We start from the raw sequence: 23,178 nt of genomic DNA, 5'->3' as shown, positions 1-23,178 counted from the left end.
CGGGCTTTAGGTTTTCTGTTTAAACATATTTCTTTATTCAGTATTAATTATGCAGAGTATAATAAAATGTAATTGAATTCCCACTCTTATTTTTTCCTATAGATAACTGCATATAACCGAAGGACATTTGAGACAGCCAGACACAATTTGGTCATCAACATTATGTCTGCTGAAGGTGAGTTGGGTACCCAGGGAACCTCCTATTTTTGTCATTATGGTGATATAAATGCTTCCAGTATCGGCCAATCACACCACAATATCATATAAACTAATTTGTCTTAGTTCTTAAGTCTTTGGCATGTCTGGCTCTCTCCAGACTTCAAATCGTGCCACAGCATTTCTATGGGATTGAGGATGGGATTCTGAATTAACCAAACTAAGATACAAATAACATCTGGGGAATATTCATAAACAATTCAATTCCTTAAAAAAGATGTTTAATTGTTCTGTTCGAATTAGGTAATATTTGCACTTTAGGTTTGGGGTCTATTTTTTAATCATCTGTGTGAGTAACACTGATCAAAAGTTTAATAAAATTGAATGTGAACATTGATATTGGATGAACATAGCAATAAAATGTTCTTTTGGTTGCAAATGAGCTGTCCTTTAACACAAAAGTAGTAGAATGTTTGCATTATGTTGATATTAGAAGTGGTTGAAAGTATCCAGGATTAGGGAATGTTCTTGGATGTTTGGTGAACATTCTTTGGAGTTGAATTAATGTTTATTAAACTTGGGCAATGTTCAACAAAGAAATTTTTTTTCAGCTGGATGGAAAGAAACTGTAGGTGGGTGGTTGCCCCCTGTATTGTGATCCAACTTTTTTTTGGCACTTTTCAGTAACCACCTGGCTGTTTTTGGGTGGTTACTGAAAAGTGCCGGGTGGTGCACCTGGCTAAAAGGGGCTGGGGGGAACACTGCTTGGACGAGCATTCTTTATAGTTCGGCAACCCTGATGTTTGAGCCAAAACTTGTTGAAGTCACATCTTCCAAATTGTTCTTCAATAGTAGGAGAAACTAGTCAAAGAACATTGATTCTTTTATGTGGGAGAGTCCTCTCCCATAGATTTCAGTGAGGTTGAACTTGAACATCTGTTTGATCGAATTTTAAGACCAATGGCCCAAATCCAAAGAACCCAAACCTTTTGAGCCAAACTTATGCAAGTTCACCCACTTGTAAAATGTTACATTTGCCTACCAAAGGCAGATAAAATAGAGAATTATACTCTGTTGTGCCCCCTAGTGGATGTAGAATGCATCCTAGCACTATAATAGAATTGTTCTATTAATATCCCTGCAAACTACAGCATGACCCCCTATAAATTGCTGCAGAATAAATGTTCTTCTGATACAAAACAGATTTCACTTTGTGTCAATGTAGTTTACATTTTATGGATATCCTATCACACTTATTAAATCATAGATTTATATCTCTCATAACAGATTTCCCCCTCCCATACCAAGCCGAGTTCTTTATTAAAAACATGAATGTGGAGGAGATGCTGGCCAGTGAGGTTCTTGGGGATTTCCTCGGAGCTGTGAAAAATGTTTGGCAACCCGATCGCCTGAATGCAATAAACATCACCTCTGCGTTGGACAGGGGTGGCCGAGTTCCTCTACCCATCAATGACATGAAAGAGGGGTAAGCAGATTTCTAGTGACCTTCCTGCAATTTTTTAAAGCTGGATGTAAACACAAAGTGAACCTGTCAGTAATGATTATGGTCAGATTGGAGTAGATTGAAGCTCATGAAAAAAAATGCCTGTGTATATGTTATGTCACAGCTTGGAAGATATTTAGCTGCAGAAAAAAGTTGCAGTTCAAAGGAGTCCACCAGTTCCTATCTGATGGGTTGGCAGGTGATCACAGACACATTTCATATAGTACGTTCTGGTAGAGACTCCTGATTAGGCATGGAGATTCACAATTGATGAGAGAGCAGTTGGTGCGTGACCAAGGCCGAGCAATGATCATCCTTACTCAGCTTCCATTCTTAATAAGTACCCAATAGCATAACTGGAAAAAATTGCTGTGATTTCACTTGGTTAACAGTCACAGTTTGTAACACAACTCTGCCACAGAGAACAGCCCTATAGGGCAGGGAAGAGGAGCATCTGCCTTAAAATGAGCTTTAATTTTGATGTTTCTGAATCTAAAGACTCAGAATGCATTCTTGATATGTACCCAACAGTATAACTGGGAATAATTACTGTCATTTCACTGGGTTAACAGTCACATTTTGTGACATAGTCCTGCCACACGGCACAGCTCTGTATGGCAGGGAAGGAAAAGTCAGTGAAAGGATAAGCTTAATTTTATTGCTGGTCTGCCCCCATCTGCATCTCCCTTGCAATGCAGCACCCCTGGCTGACTCATTGTTCAGGGGAATTACGAGAGCGTGATATCAAATCAGCCCTTACAGTCATTGCATTTTAACAATCCATTTAGTGATGCATTATTTATTGCATGGCCACATCAATTTGTATGTTTTATATCTGCCTGAAATTGAGCTTTAATTTAATAATGTTTCCAAAATTAGAGACTCCGAATGCATCCATGTACCCAACAGTATACCTGAAAATAATAATTGCTGTGGTTTTACTTGGTTAACAGTCACAGTTTGTGACACAGCCCTGGCAGGGAAGGAAAAGTCAGTGAAGGGATCAGCTAATTTTTTTGCATGTCTGCCCCCATCAGCATCTTCCTTGCAATACAACGCCCATGATTGGCCCATTGTGCAGGGTATTACAGGAATGTGATATCAAATTAGATGCTTACACTGCTTGCATTTTAGGAATACATTTATTGATGTATTATTAATTAGGGGGTCACATCGATTTGTGTCTTTTATATCAGCCTGAAATACGGCTTAAATTTCTATAATGTTTCTGAGTTTAGAGACTTGAAAAGCTTTGAAACCAAAGCATCAGTATAACAGCCAAAGACCTAATATTTATAAAGGAGAGATCAGCAGCTTCCATACATTGCTCATGATAAAATCACCTAAAATTAAACTAAACCGTGGGGATGCTTACCGGTCTCCATTATGTTACGGACGCTTCAATCTTCTCCCTTTTGTCTCTGCATTCCGATTTTTGGCCATCTTGAATTGACTGGGCCAGGATGTTGGAACTGCTGTACAGGAGTTACTCTCAGGATCCTTTGTTGGTTTCATTTATTTGGACGTGGGAGGGTCAGACTCTCCCACCAGCAAAAATTGGTAAAATCCTCCAGAGCTGTTCCCCCAAAACAAGCTTCTTGGTGCCATACGGGGTCCCAGGATAGCACTCTGGGCCTCTGGTAGGAGCTGCCCTAATAAAAGGTGTCATTGATCCAGGAAAGTTTATTTGTTCTGGTGGTCCTTCTTCCTAGTCCTAGGCCCCGCAACCCAAGTCCAAACCTAGTGATATGAATAAGTACATGGTATATTTAAAATACGGTCAATAAAAATAGTTTTTTGATCATTTTCTTCACAACACAACATTGTTTTTCCTATCACAAACATTCATGTTTATTTCCTGTACATTTTATTGCTCGCATTTCATGCGCCCCTGCCTATCCAGCTAAATATATAGGGGGTGACTCAGTTTTTTCCCTCTAACTTGTAATGAAAGCAGTCATGCATCAATAACGCCTAAATAATTACAGCACAGAAGCCTGAGATGCTGTTATTAGGAGAAAGACAAATTACATGATTTCATGACAGCTCTGCCTGCTCACTGGAGATCAACAACTTGCTGTTTGTAAGTTTTTAAGGAAATATGGGCCTGATTTATTAAAGCCCCCAAAGGCTGGAGATCATACATTTTCGCAAGCAAAGCTGGAATGGATTTCTTCAAAGTCATTTGCTATTTGTTGGCAATGTTTTTGAATCTTGGACCATGCCAGGTTTGCTGGATCACTGATAAAAGTGTTTCCTCTCAATCCTTGGAGAGCTTTAATAAATCAAGCTCATATAAGGTAGTCCCTGAGTTACATACAAGATAGGGGCTGTAGATTTGTTCTTAAGTTGATTTTGTATGCAAGTCAGAACAGGTGCATTTTTTTTAGTATATGCAATTAGGACAGATAGAAAAAATCTTTATGGAGCCACATTCATTAACTTCTGGAGCAAGCTGTGCTTTAACATGCAAAAATTACCAGCTGCAGAGTTTGTCTTGGTCATTAAAGAGTTACAAGATGTTACAGATCAGCTCAGCTCTTAAGATCACCCACAACCTCACCTGCTGTGCTTAGCAAAAGACTTCTTCTGCAAGTCATACAAACTGCCCCCCAACAAGCCTGTGTCCTGCACACTAGAACGGAGCTAACGTAAGTTCATATCTAGGAGTCGTCTGTATGTCGGATGTCTTTAACTCGGGGACTACCTGTATCTACCTGTATCTTTGTTTTGTATTTTTTTTCCCGAGAGATAAGCCAAAAATTAATTTAACCAAAATGTTACAAACATAAATTATTAAAAATGAATTGGCAGGGGACATTATTATTATTAATTATTATTATTAAACAGGATTTATATAGCGCCAACATATTACGCAGCGCTGTACATTAAATAGGGATTGCAAATGACAGACTAATACAGACAGTGATACAGGAGGAGAGGACCCTGCCCCGAAGAGCTTACAATCTTTTTACATCATTACATCATTTTTGATCGTCATTGGTGTCCCCTTGGAGGGCTATTGGACAAGCTGAAGTCCACCAAATGGTATTGGAGGTCCACACCTCTGGTAATGATGTGAAATAATAAAAACATAAACAGGTATAGGGGTAAAGAGGGCTGCTGGGAACTTTACCTAAAGCCTATCGCTAGATGAAATATACATTTGCCAAATCCTCCATATCAACTCCTCCAACCCACCCTACAAGATCAAACCTGGTCATAGCCTGTGTATGAAGATATATTCACCTACATCCGCCATCCAGGTTCCTTTATGGCACTGCTTCCATGGCAACTGACCCACTATTGCAGTGGTGCCGTCACTGGCCAGTCCTTGACTGTACCTTGTTGAAGACATCAATATTCTTACCTATTCCAAAACAGACCCTGGTACAGTCAAGACGAAAGTAGGCCAACCAAGCCAAGCAGGTAATATTATGAGCAATTGAGGAAGGACTGGACCAGAAAGACCAAACTTATTAGGTGTTCTTCATCATTTGTCCAAGTTTAAAAATGAGACAATTTTGTTCTTGTAGGGTGTACGTCATGGTGGGTGCAGACGTCGCATTCTCTTCTTGTCTTCGTGAGGTGGAGAACCCCCAGAACCAGCTGAGGTGCAGCCAAGAGATGGAACCGGTCATCAGCTGTGATAAAAAGTTCCGAGCTCAGTTCCACATAGACTGGTGCAAGATTTCACTGGTGGGTTTGTATATTTCTCTCAGCTCATTGAAAACATCACTCAACCTTAGATTTTAGGTTCAATCTGTTTATATTTTGACCTCTTTGGTTTTTCTATTCCCCCATCAACATATTATTGAGATTTTAAAAAACATTTTTGTTGGTTGGTGGATCCTTGTTCGCAGGAAATCAGGGATCTTGTTGAAAAAATGGTTCATCCCTTGCATTATAGGACGAGAACAAAGAAGCTTATACTTTTGTCTCCCCTAGGCCATCTAGCTTGTGTTGCCCCCATCTTCCCACCCAACTCTGATACCTGCCACCTCCCAGTCACATGACTTCCACCCCCATGCCGTATGCTGGTACCTACAAGCTGGCAACTGCTCAAGTTCAGGGATCAGTGGGGAGGGCTCATGTGCTGCAGCAAAGATCCCCCCACCCCTTTGTATGGACCTGATTTATTAAAGCTCTCCAAGACTGGACAAGATAGAACCTGTGTGATCCCACAAACCTGGATTTGGTTCAGGATTGAAAACATTTGCCAACTAACAGCAAATGAGTTTGTAGACATCCATTCCAGGTTTGATAGATCATTCAGATTCACCCATAATATTCTATCTTCTCCAGTCTTGTAGAGCTTTGGTTATTCAGATCCTATGCCTCAATTTTAAGGTTTTAGTTAAACCTAAAAAGCCTAAAAGAAATCAGCATCTACTGGGCTCTTTCTGGAATTTGGGGAAAATTCATGGGGCCCAATATATAAAGCAGCGAATCTAACATTCATCAAACATTCTCTGGTGTAAAATCTTCCGGGTCTATGTGTTTTTAATAGCATGAAATTGATTTTCCACAAAATAATGGTGAATGTGAAATTCATAAACACACAACATGGTACTCAAGGAATGCATTACATTTTTAAAAAACAAATACCGGTAGTATTCAAAGAAAAAAATTCCTACAATCCCAATATTTTTACTACCAATATACATTTCCTAAAATGAATAGAATTCTACATTTCTCCTCTGGGCATTGTACATGGATTGACGTTTATATATTCCAGGTGGATAGAACAAAGCAAGTGGTGATCACGCAGGAAGTTGTGCGGGGAGAAGGGATCCTGCCGGACATTGGCGAATACAGACCGCCATCGGAGACCCTGAAAGGCCGAGATTTCTATTCAGACTTCCTGATAACCCTGGCCGTGCCATCTGCCGTGGCTATGGTGCTGTTTGCCATACTAGCCTACATCATGTGCTGCCGGAGAGAAGGAATGTGAGTGACCTCCATTTTTTTTCTTACCAGCTTTGGCTTCCATTCAAAGTCAAACAATTTGGCCGAGTTTTATTTGTTTGAACATTGATAGTTAGGATTTTATTACTAGATATGGATTTTATCAACACTTCTGATTGCAAAAGAGTTTCCTGTGACCTTTGTATGGATTGACAATACTTCTTGGAAAACAATACCAGCCTTATATTATGGTAGCCATATTTTCCTATGGATAACATTGGCAACAAGGCCAACATTTACTGGTCATGTGATAATACTGGCCATCTAATAATAAATAATAATAAATAAGTAATAATAAAGTTTTGGAGTCAATTTAAATGCAGCCCATTTATGTCTGCTAAACTATGACTACGGTATTTGTAATGTTTTTAGACATTTTTTGAGCTCCATGTGAATTATATTATCAATGAAAAATGAAATCTTCTCACCTGTTCTTGTTTTTATACTATATATGTACACAGGGGCAGTCAAATTTACTTATTACAAATACTTGTTTTGCTTCTTACCCCTTAGTTCCAGTTGGGTCTCACTAAAGATGGCCATACACATAGGGGTCATTTTATAAGTGAATTATAACTGAATAAGCAGTGAATCCGATAGCACCTTCATCATCCAATCATTCTTAATTTCATAATAAGTCCTGCAATTAAAAACACACCCGGAAGATTCTTCACCAGGGAATGTTTGGTGAATGTCAGATTCACTGCTTTACAAATGGACCCTACAGCTGGGTACACACGTGCAATAATTGTCATTGGAAAGGATCTTTCACAATCCTTTTCATTGACTAAAGACTGCATGATGCATGTACGAGTGGTGTACATACAGCACTGTTCTGCTCTATGGATAGGGAATGACGGAGCAGCACCCCGCTGTGCTCCCTCCCCCTTCACTTCTATTACAATCGTTCACACACAGCACACACAGCGCTGTACACACAGCAAATTCTCTTCGGATATTGGCTCTGAGCCAAATAATCGGATGAGAAGCATTGGCATATGCGTTAAATTTAGGTGCAAGCAATCTCAAGCAAACAAATTATTGACTCAAATGCTGCACAATGCAATGCACACACTGGGCATTAAAAAGTTCTCCAAGACTGGAGAAGATAGACTATCATGGATGAACCTGTGTGATCAAGCACACCTGGAATGGATCTGATCCAGGATTGAAAGCATTTGCCAACTATCTGAAATCCATTTCAGATTTGCAGGATCACTCAGGTTCTCCCCTGATAGTCTATTTTTTCCAGTCTATAAAAGCTTTTCTATCTCAGGCCCCAAATTGTTGCTCACTGCAATCAGCTGACAATATTGATAGAACTTTAAAAAATAATGACCCATAAATCTGGAATATGATTGGCTGATATTTCAGAGGTTGGCAAAATTTTGCTGTGGCTGATTATCTTGGTGAAGTAGAAATCATTATGAGTAAATTGATTGAATGAAAGTTGGTTAGTTTACAATTTTATATTCAATTCAACCATGTTAATTGCAATGAATAATTGATAAAATAATTATTTGTTTGTAGCCAGTTGAAATCTTTTTGCTTGTCATGTGGCCGGTATTATATTTGGTATTAACAGTTGTTGAATAGGGAAGCCAGGTGTGGAGGAATACTGTCAGTCACTACAGAAAATCTCGATGTGTGGGTGTAAAAATGCCATGTGTGCAGACTGTGTATTTGCACAGGGGCCCATTTATACTAGACAAGTACCCCTTCCATAGTCACCTAGACGGGGACTTTTTTTATATTGTTTTGTAATGTCCCAGTGATGTCATATAGTGGGAACCTCTGTTGTCACCTCCCTGATACATGCTCCTCTTGGCAGTCCCTAGACAAGGATTGGGTGTTTGTAGTTGTGTATATTGACTCATGTAAATGTTCTTGATAGTTGAATGGCTGTATGGTTGAACAGTGTTTTATACAGTAGTTGCCTAAAAATCCAAGGTAAAAATCAATATGGCTATGCGCACTCATTTGTCCCCCAAGGGACAGTGTTTAAATAAGTGATTGGCTGTTCTTTTTTTTTTAAGTCCCCTGTGCTGCAGCAAGGATTTAGACACCCTGGCAGCACACTGAAGAGCCAAGTGGATGCTCTTACACATTTAAAGGGCCCAGCAGTCTGATACGCCCCCAGCACATTGCTCCAATCAATATTATTGGTCAGGAACTGCTCAAAGAGAGCTGTTGATTGGAGCAGTGTGCTGGGGGTGTGTCCGATTGCTTAAGACCTGAGCCATTGAATTGTGTATGAGAGCAGCCACCCGACTCTCCAGTGTGCTATCAGCACAAGGTATGGTAATCCTTGCAGCAGCTCATACCTAAAAAAGAAAAAAGCAATCATACATTACAGTAATAAAGATGATGTATTCGATGATTAGGTATGTGTTGCCTTTACTCCATTATTGGCAAATTTATGATCACTTTAATCAACAAAATGCAATTTTGTAATACATTTAGTTTGTCTGTACTTTTCAATAAGCCAGCTAGAGGCCCAAACCTGACATATGAGAAATAGAATACAGAAGAGAATAGAAGAGAAACTTTATACATTAACTTTAACTTTACACTTTACAAAATGTATTTAGAGTAAGGGGCCTCTTCACAGGCCCCCGGAAGCAGTCATACTTTTTGTGGGTGCTGAAATAGTGTTTGAGTTTTACTGTTTATTTGATTAATGGTATATCATTCATGCTTAGGTTAATAGAGTTAATACTATGAAAGGGGGATTGGAGCATTTACTGCTGGATATAAAAATGCAATATTTTTATACATTTTGAAATTTACCCAACCAAAAAAACTGTTTTATATATATATTTTAATTATAACTATAATAGGACTATAATTGGGGATCACAAAAAAAACATCATACAGACCTTTTTGAATCCAGTAGAAAGTTAAGAAGAGTACATGTAAATGTTCTGTCTCTTTTACTACTGTCTATGACTCCATTGAGGGAGATTGATCGTCACGTCCTGTGGGAGTAGGACAAAATATGGGGCTGAAGTTATCACTGGGTGCAATGACTGGGCTCACCTTTATTTTTTAGCCAACACGTTTTGGGAATCAACATATGCCCTTCCCGCCCCCAGTTATCATTGAATAAATATTCTAAAAAAAGTGTAGATTTGACTACATAATGGTGTGCATAATGGCGAATGTTGTTTACACTTCACAAAAGCTGGATCTTATGAAAAGAAATATCTGTATATATCTGTTTTTATGGCATCATTGTGAATTGTCCTTGGGAAAATGGGCAGTACACAATTGCTGCCTGCCCAGTGCCTAAAAGGTCAATGAATACTTTAGATTTTCACCACCTAGCGATTATAATAATCTTGGGTGAAAATCCAGTGTGTGGAGAAGAAAGCTGAGCAGCTTCTCCTGAACTGTTGACTTGTAGTTACCTATTGTATTGTATACCTCCACAGCAGGAACTGCAAATAATAAATTACAATAGGAAATAAGTGGGTTGTAGCATCTCTGCTTCAATGTTGGTAGCCCTTAGAAACTAAACTGTGGAAGACATGTCCATAAAAATTGGGGCATGGGACATGTCACCAGTTTTGCTTTTGGTCTTCCTGCCGCTGTGTTTTCCCAATTCCTTACTTGCCATGCTTTGTTCTTCTTTGTGTCCCTAAGTGGATATGGTCATCTTAGTAGAGGCTTTGGTTCCTCATCTCAAAAAACTTAGGGGCCTGCAAACAGTCCCAACATTAATTGTTGAACTGAACCATCAATTGTTGGCCTGACCTTTTAAATAATCCTAATTAGATCCAAATTATAACATACACTGTTCAAAATCTTGTGGAAAGCCTTACCCATCATCTCGTATAGCATCAAAGGGGGACTTTGGTTGGCAGAACTTTATATTAGTGTTTTGGAAATGGTCCTGTGCATTGAACAAGTTCACATGGTCATGATGGTCAATGGTCCACATACCATATAATGTGGCTGTATAAGGAGTGGAGGGACCAAAGCAGGAGGCCAGTATGGACTTTTCAATGAGAGCAATATAAGCATGTATTTTATCACTAATTCTCCCTACACTGGCCATCCAGGTGATACAGGGGCCACACACAGGCTTGGGATCACCACCCTGGTTTGACTAGATTGTGGACTGTTATTTCATGTGTAGAGTTTCTGAAAACCTATTCACACAATTTTATCTGGACAAAACACAGGTTTTTCTATTGATTTCCTATAAGATCTGTACTGTTACGCTTTCAGAGTTTGAAAAGAGATGTATGACATAATAGAAATATTAATATTCGTATGTGAATTTTTAGCACAATGTTGTCACCTTCCTGATTTGAAGCAAATATATTTACATTCAATGTGCCATATTTTTAGATCAATTTTCAAAGTAAAAATAAGTTTGATTAGAACTTTTTATGTAGATGAAATGGGGAGAAAAAAGCAGCAAGTAACATAACAAAAGCCATTTGCATATTATTGATTACATTCGTTCATGAAGTTTATTTCCGCCAGACATTAATCTTCATGTATGTGTTTGTTCTTCACATGTGTAATGTCTTTGCATCTCCATGCATTTGGATTCATTATTATTTGCTCTACAGTGATCCAGGGACAATGTCTTTGCTAGAAATGTATATTTAAAGGCCCAATTCACCCAAAAATGATATTCCAGTTATGGTAAGAATCCATTAGGATGAATCAACCAGTAGGTACTTATATCTCAAAGGGACTGCAGAGCTGCGATCCACCAAACACACTTCCTGGCTTTACTCCACCATCAGAGGAAGTCTCAGGAAGAACACAGCTACAAAGACCTCACTGATATTGTCCCTAGAAGCTATAGAAAATTCAGAAGAATTCAACATCCACTCTATAAAACTATCATATTGGGTGTATTGACCCTCCCATATTCCTCAGCAGTGTGGATTCTATTTTAAAGTCAAATTAACAATTTGTTTCATCTGCTAATATTTATGAGAATATATCTGAGGTACAGTGAAGGTCTTCTCTGTATTCTTAGCTTTTCCAAGAACTACTGATACCATTACCTATTTTGGAGGTAGCTAAATGTAGAACTCTGGAGGAATGGTTCCCTTGGTGGTCTTTGACGAAGGTGTCCATTGTTTGGCCAATATTCTGGAAACTTAGTAACCACTCAAAACTAGCCCCAGTCATACCAAATCTAAAGGTTTACTCTTCTGGGATGTCTTCTGGAAGCCCATATTATATTTTGCCTGTCTACTCTGCTTTGCTAAAGTTTCACTTCATGCATACAATAAATGTTCAAGACAAAAACAAATCCAAAAGAAGCCAACAAGGTTTTTTTTTATAGTCTCTAAATCCCACTTAAGGATTAAGAGCTGTAATTAGTATTAATCCCAAACTTCAGATGACCTTAAATTGGGATTGATTTTTACAACTCAGATAGCCAAATCCAAGATCAATATTATTTTTGGTGGCCAGGATCCCCAATGTCTTCTTGGAGAAAGGAACCATAGGCTGATTCAAGGATGACTTTTGGTTTAAATCTCCTTCTGTTATTTCTCGAGCACTCTCAGTTTGGCTTCCAGTGCCACTGTGTCCCACTATGGTTTATAAGTATCCCTGCTGAAGTTTTAGTCTCAATATTTCCTTACTATTTCCCTACTTTAAATTAATTATCAAATAATGAAAAATAATATACAGATCCAAAGTTTACATTGAAGGACAACATATCTTGTGGGAGAGAAGGGGGTAGAAAGTATGGGGTAGAGAAGGGAAATCATCAGGAGAGGGTCAAGGGGTGTAAATGGGACAAGAAGACAAGACAATGGGACAAAGGGACAAGAAGAAACAGCAAAATAATATAGAAGAACAGAACCTTGGTGGAGTTTTTGATGGGGTGTTTTTTCCCTAATTTCCGTTCTAGGTAGATCTTTCATGTGCTCCAGGAACCCAAACAATTTTCACAATTTGCTTTTCTGTAATACATTATATTTCAATTGGCCTGAACCTCAACTAAGGTTTTTGAATTTAGGATTTATGGTTTTCAAAGTTTACTTATGTCCAGCTGTAAACCAGCTGATACACTGACAAATTGGGCTCAGTTGTTATCATTGTTTCTCATGAAAACATTTAGATCTTGGGATATAAAGATGTAATAAGGTTACGTATAAGTTCTCCAAGACTGGTCAAGATAGACTATCATAGGAGAACCTGGGTGATCCAGTTAATAAGACAGGTCCATTGTGTGTTAGGTTTCCTTTCACCCAAAGTCAATCCCATTAACCACTTACCACACTGCTGTTTGGAGTATTTCACAGGACACGCTCTTGATCACATGTAGAACATCTAAGCATCTCCTCCACCTTCTTAATAAATACTGATGTACGTGACTGTTCCTCTTCAGTACCTACAGCAGCATTTATGGTTCATCTAGAACTCATCTCTCATCTGTAGCTTAGGACGTGCTCCAAATATCAATGCTATTATTTAATTCATACATTTTGTTTCGTTTCTAGGGAAAAGAGAAACATGCAAACACCAGAGTAAGTGTCTTCTCTATGTTACCTTGTTGTCACTATATTTCTCACTACCACCTCACCGTAGCTTGTCATGCCTCACCCATGTGTTTCATGCTCCACCTTGACATTCACTCATGAATTATTTTGGTGAAAGCTGCTTGTAGTTTATGCAGGTTTACTAGATGTGTTGGTGCATAGATTGTAATATTTGAATGTATATATATTCAATGTATGACGCGTAATAAAAAAGCTGCTTTTAGTACTTTTAGGTCTTAAAGGGGGAGCTACTGGGAGATTAGGGTCACAAAAATATTTTCAATAAGTCTACAAATAAAATCGCAATATGGGTATTTTATTCTGATTTAATACAGGTTGGGTATTTATATTTGTAGCTACTTTTACCTCCCAGGTCTTTACCCTTGAGTTCCCACCTATTCAGCCTAACCACCACCACACACAATGTCTTGGTTTGGCCCAACCACCACTAAGAGATTTTGTATGCTCTGGTGGATTTGGCAAGTTTATGATATTACACCAGGGTGATCACATCTTTGGTGTCTGCAAGACAAATACAGTAGGTGATTCCGGTACAATGAAAAAAGTGCCAGGCATATAGCCGACAGTCAACTTCAATTATGTTTTCTCCATGAAGATAAAAGCAATATGCAATACATTTTGGAGTCTTTACTGATATCTATTCATTAGGGCTTGTGCAGGAGAGGATTGGGAGGAAACTGAAATAAGAACGGGTATTCTACAGTAGAACTTTTGGCTTTTGAGTTTCCCCTGGTCCAGAATCTAACAGCGAATGCAAAAGGTACAATGAAAATTCTTGGGTGATTCAACCAATCAGAGTTAAACAAACCTATATTATATTTCTGAAGAACATAATATTTGAACAGGAGATCAATTATCAATATTGTTTTAGAAGTCAATTGCTAAAAAAAAAACAAAAAACACATCTTGATGTTTCTTGAGGTCTGGACCTGGGTGCATTTCAAGGATATTTCACCCACCATAAATACAGACAATAGGCACTTCACTATGGTGGAAATGCTTATTTGCTTTGGATAAGCAAGCTCATAAACTTGCTGTGGTTCTGATCTGCTGGTGATGATGGGAAGTCAAATTGGGATATCACGTCCCCAGCTCCACCTGAGTAAATGGCTGAAAGGAATGAACTCCTTTCTGGTTATAAATTGGTAACCTTTTACTCTTTTACAGAGATGACATTCCTGGGGTTGCCAGTTGAAATCTTATTTGAAGTGAGCAGAACTTGAATCCTGTGAATCCCACCCAAAAAGTAATATTTTGGTTTGAAAGGGCAACCAAGCCATGCAATGAGTTCTTGTGGCTCTCTAAACCTAAGTCTACTACTACTTTGCATATATTTTCTCTCATACAAGGCTATCTTCACTGAGCTGGGGTCATCAATCTATTCCACATTATGGAAAATGTAATGGAAAGCTTCATACCATCATTTGGCTTTGTAATGGCTGCAACAAACAAGTAAAGAATTTTGAAGCAATTTTGCAGTTGTTGTCTCTGAGAACCTGTTTTTAGCTATGTAAGGTTGTAATATCGAACGTGGGTAGAATTGGCCTTCAACCAATTTTTTAGGGATTAAAATTCTAAAATAAGAACTGTATCCTTACTGTTTCCAGTAGTGTTCTATAAGCAATTAGAACCAGACTCTACTTAAACACTTACAATTGTTTTTGATGGCTTTTGGTCAGTGTTTTGAAGTCATGGAACCCTATGATATCTTTCTGTGCAGTAAGATTCCACTCCAGTTATTTTGTTCTGAGATATGATTAAAATAAACAAACTTTAACATAAGAACTTTCTGTTTTACTCCAGCATTCAGCTTGTTCACCACAGTGCCATCCAGAAATCAACCAAAGAACTCCGGGACATGTCGAAGAACAGGGAGATTGCCTGGCCTTTGTCTACACTTCCAGTTTTCCACCCGGTGACTGGTGAAATGGTGCCACCCATGCACACAGATACCTATGATAATACCAACATGCCGTTGATGCAGACACAGCAGTGAGTATTAAATCCCAGTTTGGAAGCCATAAAGGAAATAAACACAGTTGCCCTGCAAAAGTTAATGTATATTGATTTTACAGCTGTCGTTATAGACCATCTTACATGTAGTTGCATAGTAGGTCGGGTAGAAAAATGTCTATCAAGCTCAACCACTAGGGAAATAAACAAATCCCATATAGTTGGTCCAGAGGAAGGCAAAAAAACCCTGGTACAATTTGCTCCCACAGGGGAAAAAAAATCCTTCCAGATTCCATCAGGCAATCAGATGTTTCCTTGATCACCATTCTCTGTTACTTTACTTTAAAACTTCAATACCCAGTTATATTTTGTGCTTCTAGAAATCATCCAGCTTTTTCTTAAAGCAATCTATAATAATTGCTGAAACTTCTTCCTGAGGGAGCCAATTCCACATTTTCACAGACCTTACAGTGAAGAATCCCTTCCTTATCCGGAGATTAAACTTCTTTTCCTCCAGACACAAAGAGCGCCCTCTTGTGCTTTGTAATGATCCCAAAGTGAATAATAGGGAAGAGAGTTCTCTATATGGACCATTTATATATTTATACAGGGTGATCATATCCCCCCTTATACGTCTCTTCTCAAGGGAGAATAGGTTCAGTTCAGCTAATCTCTCCTCATAGCTGAGCTCCTCCATTCCTTTTATTAGCTTAGTTGCCCTTCTCTGCACTCTCTCCAATTCAACAATGTCCTTTTTGTGAACTGGTGCCCAAAACTGGACTGCATATTCCAGATGTGGTCTGACCAATGCTTTGTACAGGGGCAGGATAATGTCTCCATCTCTGCAGTCTATTCCTCTTTTATTACAAGAAAGTACTTTACTGGCTTTAGATATTGCAGCTTGGCATTGCATGCTGCTATTAGGTCTATGATCTACCAGAACCCCCAGATCCTTTTCCATTTCTGGCTCCCTCAAATGTATTCCCTCTAGACAGTATGAAGCATGCATGTTGTTAGCCCCCAAGTGCATAACTTTACATTTATCTATAACTCTGTAAACATTGTTTTGCTTACATTCAGTCTGTCTTCACTGTAACTGGAGACCAGGAATGGGAACACCAAGGAAGACATAATTGATGATTTATGTACTATATTGCACATTTATTATTACTTTTACCTTGTATTTACATAGTGCCAACATATTATGCAGCACTTTACAAAGTCCATAGTCATGTCACTAACTGTCCTTCTAAGGAGCTCACAATCTAATGTCCCTACCTCAGTCATATGTCTTTAATACAGTGTAAGGACAACTTTGGGGAAGCCAATTAACCTAACTGCATGTTTTTGGAATGTGGGAGGTAACGGGAGTACCTGGTGGAAACCCACAGAAACACTGGGAGAACCTGCAAACTCCATGTGTCCTGGCCGAGGTTTGAGACCTGAGACCTAGCGCTGCAAATGCCAGAGTTCTAACCTCATATACCTCCTGAGGAAACCAAAGTTTGCTAGAAAAAGGTAATATACCTTAAGCTAAGTTGTGCCATGGTCCATTATGGCCATGAAATTTCAGTAGAATGAACATTAGGAAGGTTCTCTGATGGCTTTGTTGTTCTCAGTTCTGGTATGCACTTTGGTAAGAGCAAAGAGAAGACACGCTAAATGTAACCAATGCATTGATTCCAGATTTCACAGCATAAAGTTTATATTTACAAGTATGACTGAATAATTAGTTTTCCAGCATACATTAGACAAGGACACAACAACAAAAAAAAGAAGCCCACATGGCTTCTATATGGTCTGGCAAGATATTTTAGAGGACAGTAGAGCTACTTGAGTGAGTTCTATTCACCTAGCCTAGCTCTGTGAAATAATCCATATGTAGGGAGGCCCCTTTCCACTGGTCATCTGTGTAAGTCGGTCATTCTTCACTAACCACCAATGCAAGAGGGCCCTTCTTCTCTTACCACAAATGTAAGGGGGCTCTTCCACATTAGCCGTAAATGTAAGCAGGCCCTTTTTACTATCCACCAATGTACAGGGGCCCTTCCCCAATAACCAGCAATTTACAAGGACTCTACTTATGCTGACCACCTCTAATGTAATGACGCCCTTCCTCAATAACCAATTTAAGGTTACTGCTCCCTGTTGACCACAAATGTAGTCCTTCTCCGCCTACCACCATTGTAGGGTCCCTTCTCCGTTGACCACAAATGTACAGGGGGTCCTCCCCAATACCCAACAATATACAAGGACCCTACCTACACTGACCACCAATGTAATGAAGCCCTTCCTCAATGACCACCAATGTAAGGGGAATTCTCCCTACTAACCACAAATGTAAGGAATCCCTTCACCTACCACCAATGTAGGGGACGCGTCTGCATTGACCACAAATGAACAGGGGGTCCTAACCAATACCCTCCAATATACAAGGACCTTATTTACACCGACCACCATTGTAATGATGCCCTTCCTCAATGACCACCATGTAAGGGGAATCCTCCCTATTGCTCACAAATGTAAGGAAGCCTTTCTCCATCTACCCCCAATGTAGGGGACCCTTCTCCATTGACCATAAATGTACAGGGGCTCTTTCCCAATGACCACCAAATAAAGGACTCTTCTCTTTTGACCAACAATATATTGTCATATACAAAGCCCACCTACAGTATGCATCTGGCAGTTTTGTATTATAATTACAAGTAGAACATATGACTAGGTGATATAGGACACTGGCCACCAATGGGGAAAAATCTTGTTATATGGAGTACAATATAACTGGTGCAGCAGATAGGTCACTGGAGAGGGAATGAGCAAAACAGGGCATAGTCCTAATCTGTAGTTTTGCCCCTGTTAAAGGCATTAATATGTTCTGTACTTAAATCTTTAATAATTCTTGTGTAATATGTATTAAATATTGTCAAACCTGTATCCTCTTAGCATTTTGAAAAACAATTGCTTGACATGATGCCAAGATTCACCATATCCTAAATAATGCTTCATCTTTTTTTTTTTCCTAGGACATTATCACATCAGACAGCAATACCTCAGCAACACAATGCAGGTCAGTAGAGCAAAGCATTGTGAGTGGATTGTTTCATTTAGTGGCAGGATATTGTTTTGTGTAGATGGGTGCTCACACTTCTCCCAAGCACTCCTTCCTGCAGACTTCAATTGGAAGGAACAGAGCTCGAAAATAGCGCCCACTATATACACCTATGGTGGGAAAATAGGGACCTCAAAAGCATTGCTGCAAGTGGCCCTAGGCTACAGGTTGGGGACCAGGGATATAAAAAGTAACTGCTGTTCTTAGCTAAGGTGACAGCACGGAACACAACATCTAGGACAGCGGTCGCCAACCAGTGGTCCACAGAAAAATGTGGACATTATGTGCAATTTTTATGTTTTAATAATAATAAAACAAAAATAATATTATAATAAATTCTTATATTCTGAATGACAATTTTCTCCTTTATTTTGCACTAAATTCAGTAGTCTTAAGTTGTATGAGTTAAGTTGCTGAGCCGCACGCTTCAGTATTGTTTACAACAATTACAACAGTCACCCCGCCATAACCGATTCTCATCCGATTGTTTTATTTTATTTGTTTTTTTCTCAGATGCTCTTTTAGGTAAGTATGGCCTAACTGTGTATCTTCTTTAACTGTTATATTTAATGGTATCAAATAGTTTGACTTTGATAACTATCTTTTCTTGTTTGGTCTTAGATTGGAATGAAATAAACCCATAATGAGTGAGAAAAAGCAAACACATATTTTGCATTTCTTTAGTAATAATAAAGATAGTGCAACTAATGATAATAGTAACAATAGTAATACTTCACATAACCGTGGGCTGATCAATGAATCAGAGCCGCCACAGTCCTTGTCAGCACCATTAGGAAGATCATTATTTTACAAATGGATTTATCTTTTTTAAATAATTTCATATTATTGGTCCGTGGGCTTTAAAACGATGAATTTAGTGGTACGTGAGGTCCGAAAGGTTGGCGACTGCTGATCTAGAAGGTGTAATCTGCAGTTACAATAGAGCTATATGCTCAAACAAAATTGTTTAAGTGACTTCTCCCCCTGGGTTGCAGATCTGGAGGTCCACATGTGGCTCTACACCAGACCTGTCCAACTCCAATCCTCCAGGCATCTGCATACATTTTTAGTATTCCTCTAACAACAAAGCAATACATTTACTAAGGTGTAGTTTACAAAGAGTCTGAAAATGTGTTTTTATTAAAAAAAAATCCTGGTCTGGAGGTGGACGACTCTGCTCCAGATGCCATATATTCCCAACATGTAAAAGACCTACTCATTTCTTGCACCTGTCTTATATAGGGTCAGAGGGATTGTTGTTGGCATTCCAGAACCATCTGGATTAATAGATATTATTCAGTCATTAGTTAGAATGATTGGAGGAAAATCTAAAAAATCCATAGCCAGTCTTGATATGGTCACTCTAATTCATTCCAACATCACTGTCCTGGTTCATATATAAACTCCTGAAAACCGCAACTTTTCTCTTTTTAGAACATACGTTTCACTGAACAGTATTCTCCGCAGAATATTTTTTTAACCTGGGTAGGAAGGAGAACCAGGCGGGTGGAGATCCCTTGCATTGTGACTCAATTTTCCAATAACTGCCGGTGGTTACTGAAAAGTGCCGGGTAGTGCGCCCACCTAAAAGGGGCTGGGGAGTTTACTGCTGAACATCATTTAGTTGTCCCTATAAGGGTCACTCTGCCCAGAAATATTTCATTTCAGGTAGAACGGGATGGGTTAAGTTAGTTCCTGGCTTCCACAGTGAGATCTCCGTGCCTACATGAGAATTCCAGGTGTTCCAATCCACCTTAGAGTGATCCCTCTCCTCTTGTTGAAGAATCCTTCAAAATAGGAACAGCAAACCTGTAAACTTTATTTATTCTTAATGACACCCCAATGATTACCCCAATGCACTTTTTGAGCACATTGTTCTGAGACCTCACCAATAGAACCAATAAAAGAAAAAGACAAGAGGTTGTGTCTTATATGTCTTCAAGCATTGGCTTTTGGGTGGACTGTCCCTTTTAGTTACATCAATAACTTTATCCTGTTTGACCCAAAAACAAATATGTGTAAGAACTGCAGAGCAGGGAATTTCATATTGTTCTTCCTCTTCATTACTGCTTTCCTAAGGAGAATTCCGCATGGCGACATTTCAGAGGTTTGAAGTGAGTATAACCAGCAATACTTTGTTACTTTTATACTGTGATCGATACCATGTAATACGATGATTGCTCCTATTGTTACCCTTATTGATCCAGCACTGTACAATGTCTTTTTAGGTCTATATCCATAATTAAAATAATACCTGTGGTTCTGCATTGAAAGTTCAGTCTCTTCCTATTGTTGGGAGACAACACTCCTTGTTCTTCAAATATTGCCCCAGTGTTGTCACCATGTCACATTGGCTTCTGATGGAGACAAGCGGACATTTTAACACACATTACTCAGGCAAGGTCCACTGTTGTCACAATGAGCACACATTGATTAGGCATAGTTCCAAAAACTTGTAGCCATTGTGGTGTATATGGAAATGGCTGTGGCTAGAAGTGGCTCCAAAGAGACTTCCTGAACAGAGCTGTTGATTAGAGGAATTGTAACACGGTGCCAATGTAGGGCAATTTACCAAAAAGTTGCAAAACACTGGTACATAAAAAAGACTAACACCTCTATATTAGCTTATATTAACTGTAAAGCAGTTGTAATCAAACTGCTTTACGATGATAAACAATAAAGCTTCCATTCGGCTTTCTAATGGGAATCCTTGCTCAACAGAGCACAAAGAGAAGGGGAAAAGATTGAGGATTTGGAAACCAGAATGGTGGGAAAGGTGGATTTGCTCATAGATAGAATAGATGGGGTTTAAAGACTTGGAGGGCTGGGGACTGCCATATGGCAGATGGAATGGTTCACACATTGTGTAGTAACACATGGGCAAAAAAATGCACTGAAACATATGTATAACATGTGCATGGGCCCTAAAACAAAAGGAGCACACAAGCATTACATGGGGGGTGTATGGGGAGACAGAAATACTGATGCGCCATTAAGGTCTGGAATAGACACAGCAGTAGGGAGCAGATTGTAATACTTATATTCTTCTCAAGTGTTATTTCCACTGGGCAAGACGCATTTTGATGGAGTTTTTTTTTTTCTTGCAGGTCAATGGTATACCTGAAGAGCGGAAACTGACAGAAGCCATGAACTTATAACAAACCACTCCATAAACGTTGACTTTTCTAACCTAGACAATGACCCACTTGCATGGCTCATGGGACAGTTTCATCATACTTTTTTTTGTAATAAATTTGATTATAGTTTTTTCAATAAACTTTAATAAAACGACAACAAATAAAAGTTACTGAACACAGGATGGCAGCATGAGCAGCGATGGTGATGAGCAATCCATCAATCAACTCTGATCTAAAAGATGGCAGCTTGACCAGTGGTTAGTCAACATTTTGGTGGTTAGTATAATCTGCTTATTGCTTTCTGTCTGGTTGAGTCCGTGGGATAGTTGGAAATTTTCTTTATTCCAGCCTTCATTCATTCAACATTTTGTACATAGGAGTGAACGTTGACCAGATGTGGTATTCACAAACATTCTGCATTGTAATAATGTGCATTTTACTGCAATAAAAAGTATTACTTTTATAGAAGAAACATTGTTGAGAGTCTTTGGACATTTTTGGTACCATCTTGAAATGTATCTCTGGAATCACATTAGGGGTAACCAAGGGGTCTCCATATCTAGCCCTTCACTTCCTCCTAACTAAAACACCAGCTTCTGTCTCTTGAGCATGCAGTTTTGACCCTCTGACCCTAGTTGGACCTGCTCGTCCAGATTTAATCTGCATTGCCCTTCCTGCTGGCTAATCAGGAGATAGCCTGGTTAGTCCCAGGTTATTTAGGTGGCTCAGACACAATGCACAGGGTACAGGCAACGCGTCCCCAGACTACTGATGAATCCCCTAGCTGCTGAAGTGTTTAAAAACTCAGCTGTTGCCTGATTGAGTGTTTCCCAGTCCAACTCCTGTACTAACCTATTGTTGTCCAGTCTGCTGTTTCAGTGTCCCTGTGTTTACTGTATTCTCCTGTGTCTTCAGTGACCCCTGTGTCACCCATGCCTTCAGTTACTTTGGATGTTTCCTGTATTCCTCTGTGTCTTCAGTGACCCCTGTGCCTCCAGTATCTTCCTGTGTTTCCTGCGCCATGTGTCGTCAGTGACCCCCGTGCCTCCAGTCTCTCTGTGTTTCCTGTATTCCCCCGTGTCTTTAGTGACCCCCGTGCCAGTCTTTTCCTGCGGTACCCTGTGTCATCAGTGACCCCCCTGCCTCCAGTCTCTTCCTGTATCTCCTGCATTCCTCTGTGTCTTTGGTGACCCGTGTCTCCAGTGTCGGCCTGTCTCCTGCGTTCCTCTGTGTCTTCAGTGACCCCCGTATCTCCAGTCTCTTCCTGTGTTTCCTGCGCCCTGTGTCATCAGTGACCCCCGTATCTCCAGTCTCTTCCTGTGTCATCAGTGACCCCCGTATCTCCAGTCTCTTCCTGTGTCATCAGTGACCCCTGTATCTCCAGTCTCTTCCTGTGTTTCCTGTGCCCTGTCGTCAGTGACCCCCGTGCCTCCAATCTCTCTGTGTTTCCTGTATCTTCAGTGACCCCCGTGTCACCCATTCCTCCAGTCTCTTCCTGTGTTTCCTGTATTCCCTCATGTCTTTAGTGACCCCCGTGCCTACAGTCTTTTCCTGTGGTACCCTGTGTCATCAGTGACCCCTGTGCCTCCAGTCTCTCCCTGTGTTTCCTGTATTCCTCTGTGTCGTCAGTGACCCCCTTGCCTCCAGTCTCTTTCTGTGTTTCCTGTACTCCCGAGTCACCCGTGACTCCAGTCTCTCCCTGTGTTTCCTGTATTCCCCCATGTCTTCAGTGACCCCTGTGCCTCCAGTCTCTTCCTGTATCTCCTGCATTCCTCTGTGTCTTTGGTGACCCGTGTCTCCAGTGTCGGC

At 39.7% G+C, this 23,178-nt stretch overlaps 1 protein-coding gene across 9 annotated transcripts in view; it reads left to right on the top strand.

Moving 5' to 3' along the window:
• Nucleotides 1-21,841, top strand: part of SGCE (sarcoglycan epsilon) — a 39,139-nt gene extending 17,298 nt beyond the window's left edge. For 2 of the 9 annotated variants that reach the window (XM_072412884.1, XM_072412889.1), the window contains exons 4-12: nucleotides 103-175; nucleotides 1,444-1,642; nucleotides 5,197-5,359; nucleotides 6,399-6,610; nucleotides 13,111-13,137; nucleotides 14,974-15,162; nucleotides 18,147-18,190; nucleotides 20,312-20,346; nucleotides 21,340-21,841. In XM_072412884.1, coding sequence (XP_072268985.1) covers nucleotides 103-175; nucleotides 1,444-1,642; nucleotides 5,197-5,359; nucleotides 6,399-6,610; nucleotides 13,111-13,137; nucleotides 14,974-15,162; nucleotides 18,147-18,190; nucleotides 20,312-20,346; nucleotides 21,340-21,390 — 993 coding nt within the window. In that variant the 3' untranslated portion in view covers nucleotides 21,391-21,841. The other 7 variants (XM_072412882.1, XM_072412883.1, XR_011920961.1 and 4 more) reach the window with 6 other exon arrangements.
• The last annotated feature ends 1,337 nt before the right edge of the window (nucleotides 21,842-23,178 follow it).

Source organism: Pyxicephalus adspersus, chromosome 5 (genome assembly GCF_032062135.1).
Source record: "Pyxicephalus adspersus chromosome 5, UCB_Pads_2.0, whole genome shotgun sequence".
NCBI classification, from domain to species: Eukaryota; Metazoa; Chordata; class Amphibia; order Anura; family Pyxicephalidae; genus Pyxicephalus; species Pyxicephalus adspersus.
Note: the sequence above shows the minus strand (reverse complement) of the source record. Positions and strands in the feature narration are given on the sequence as shown.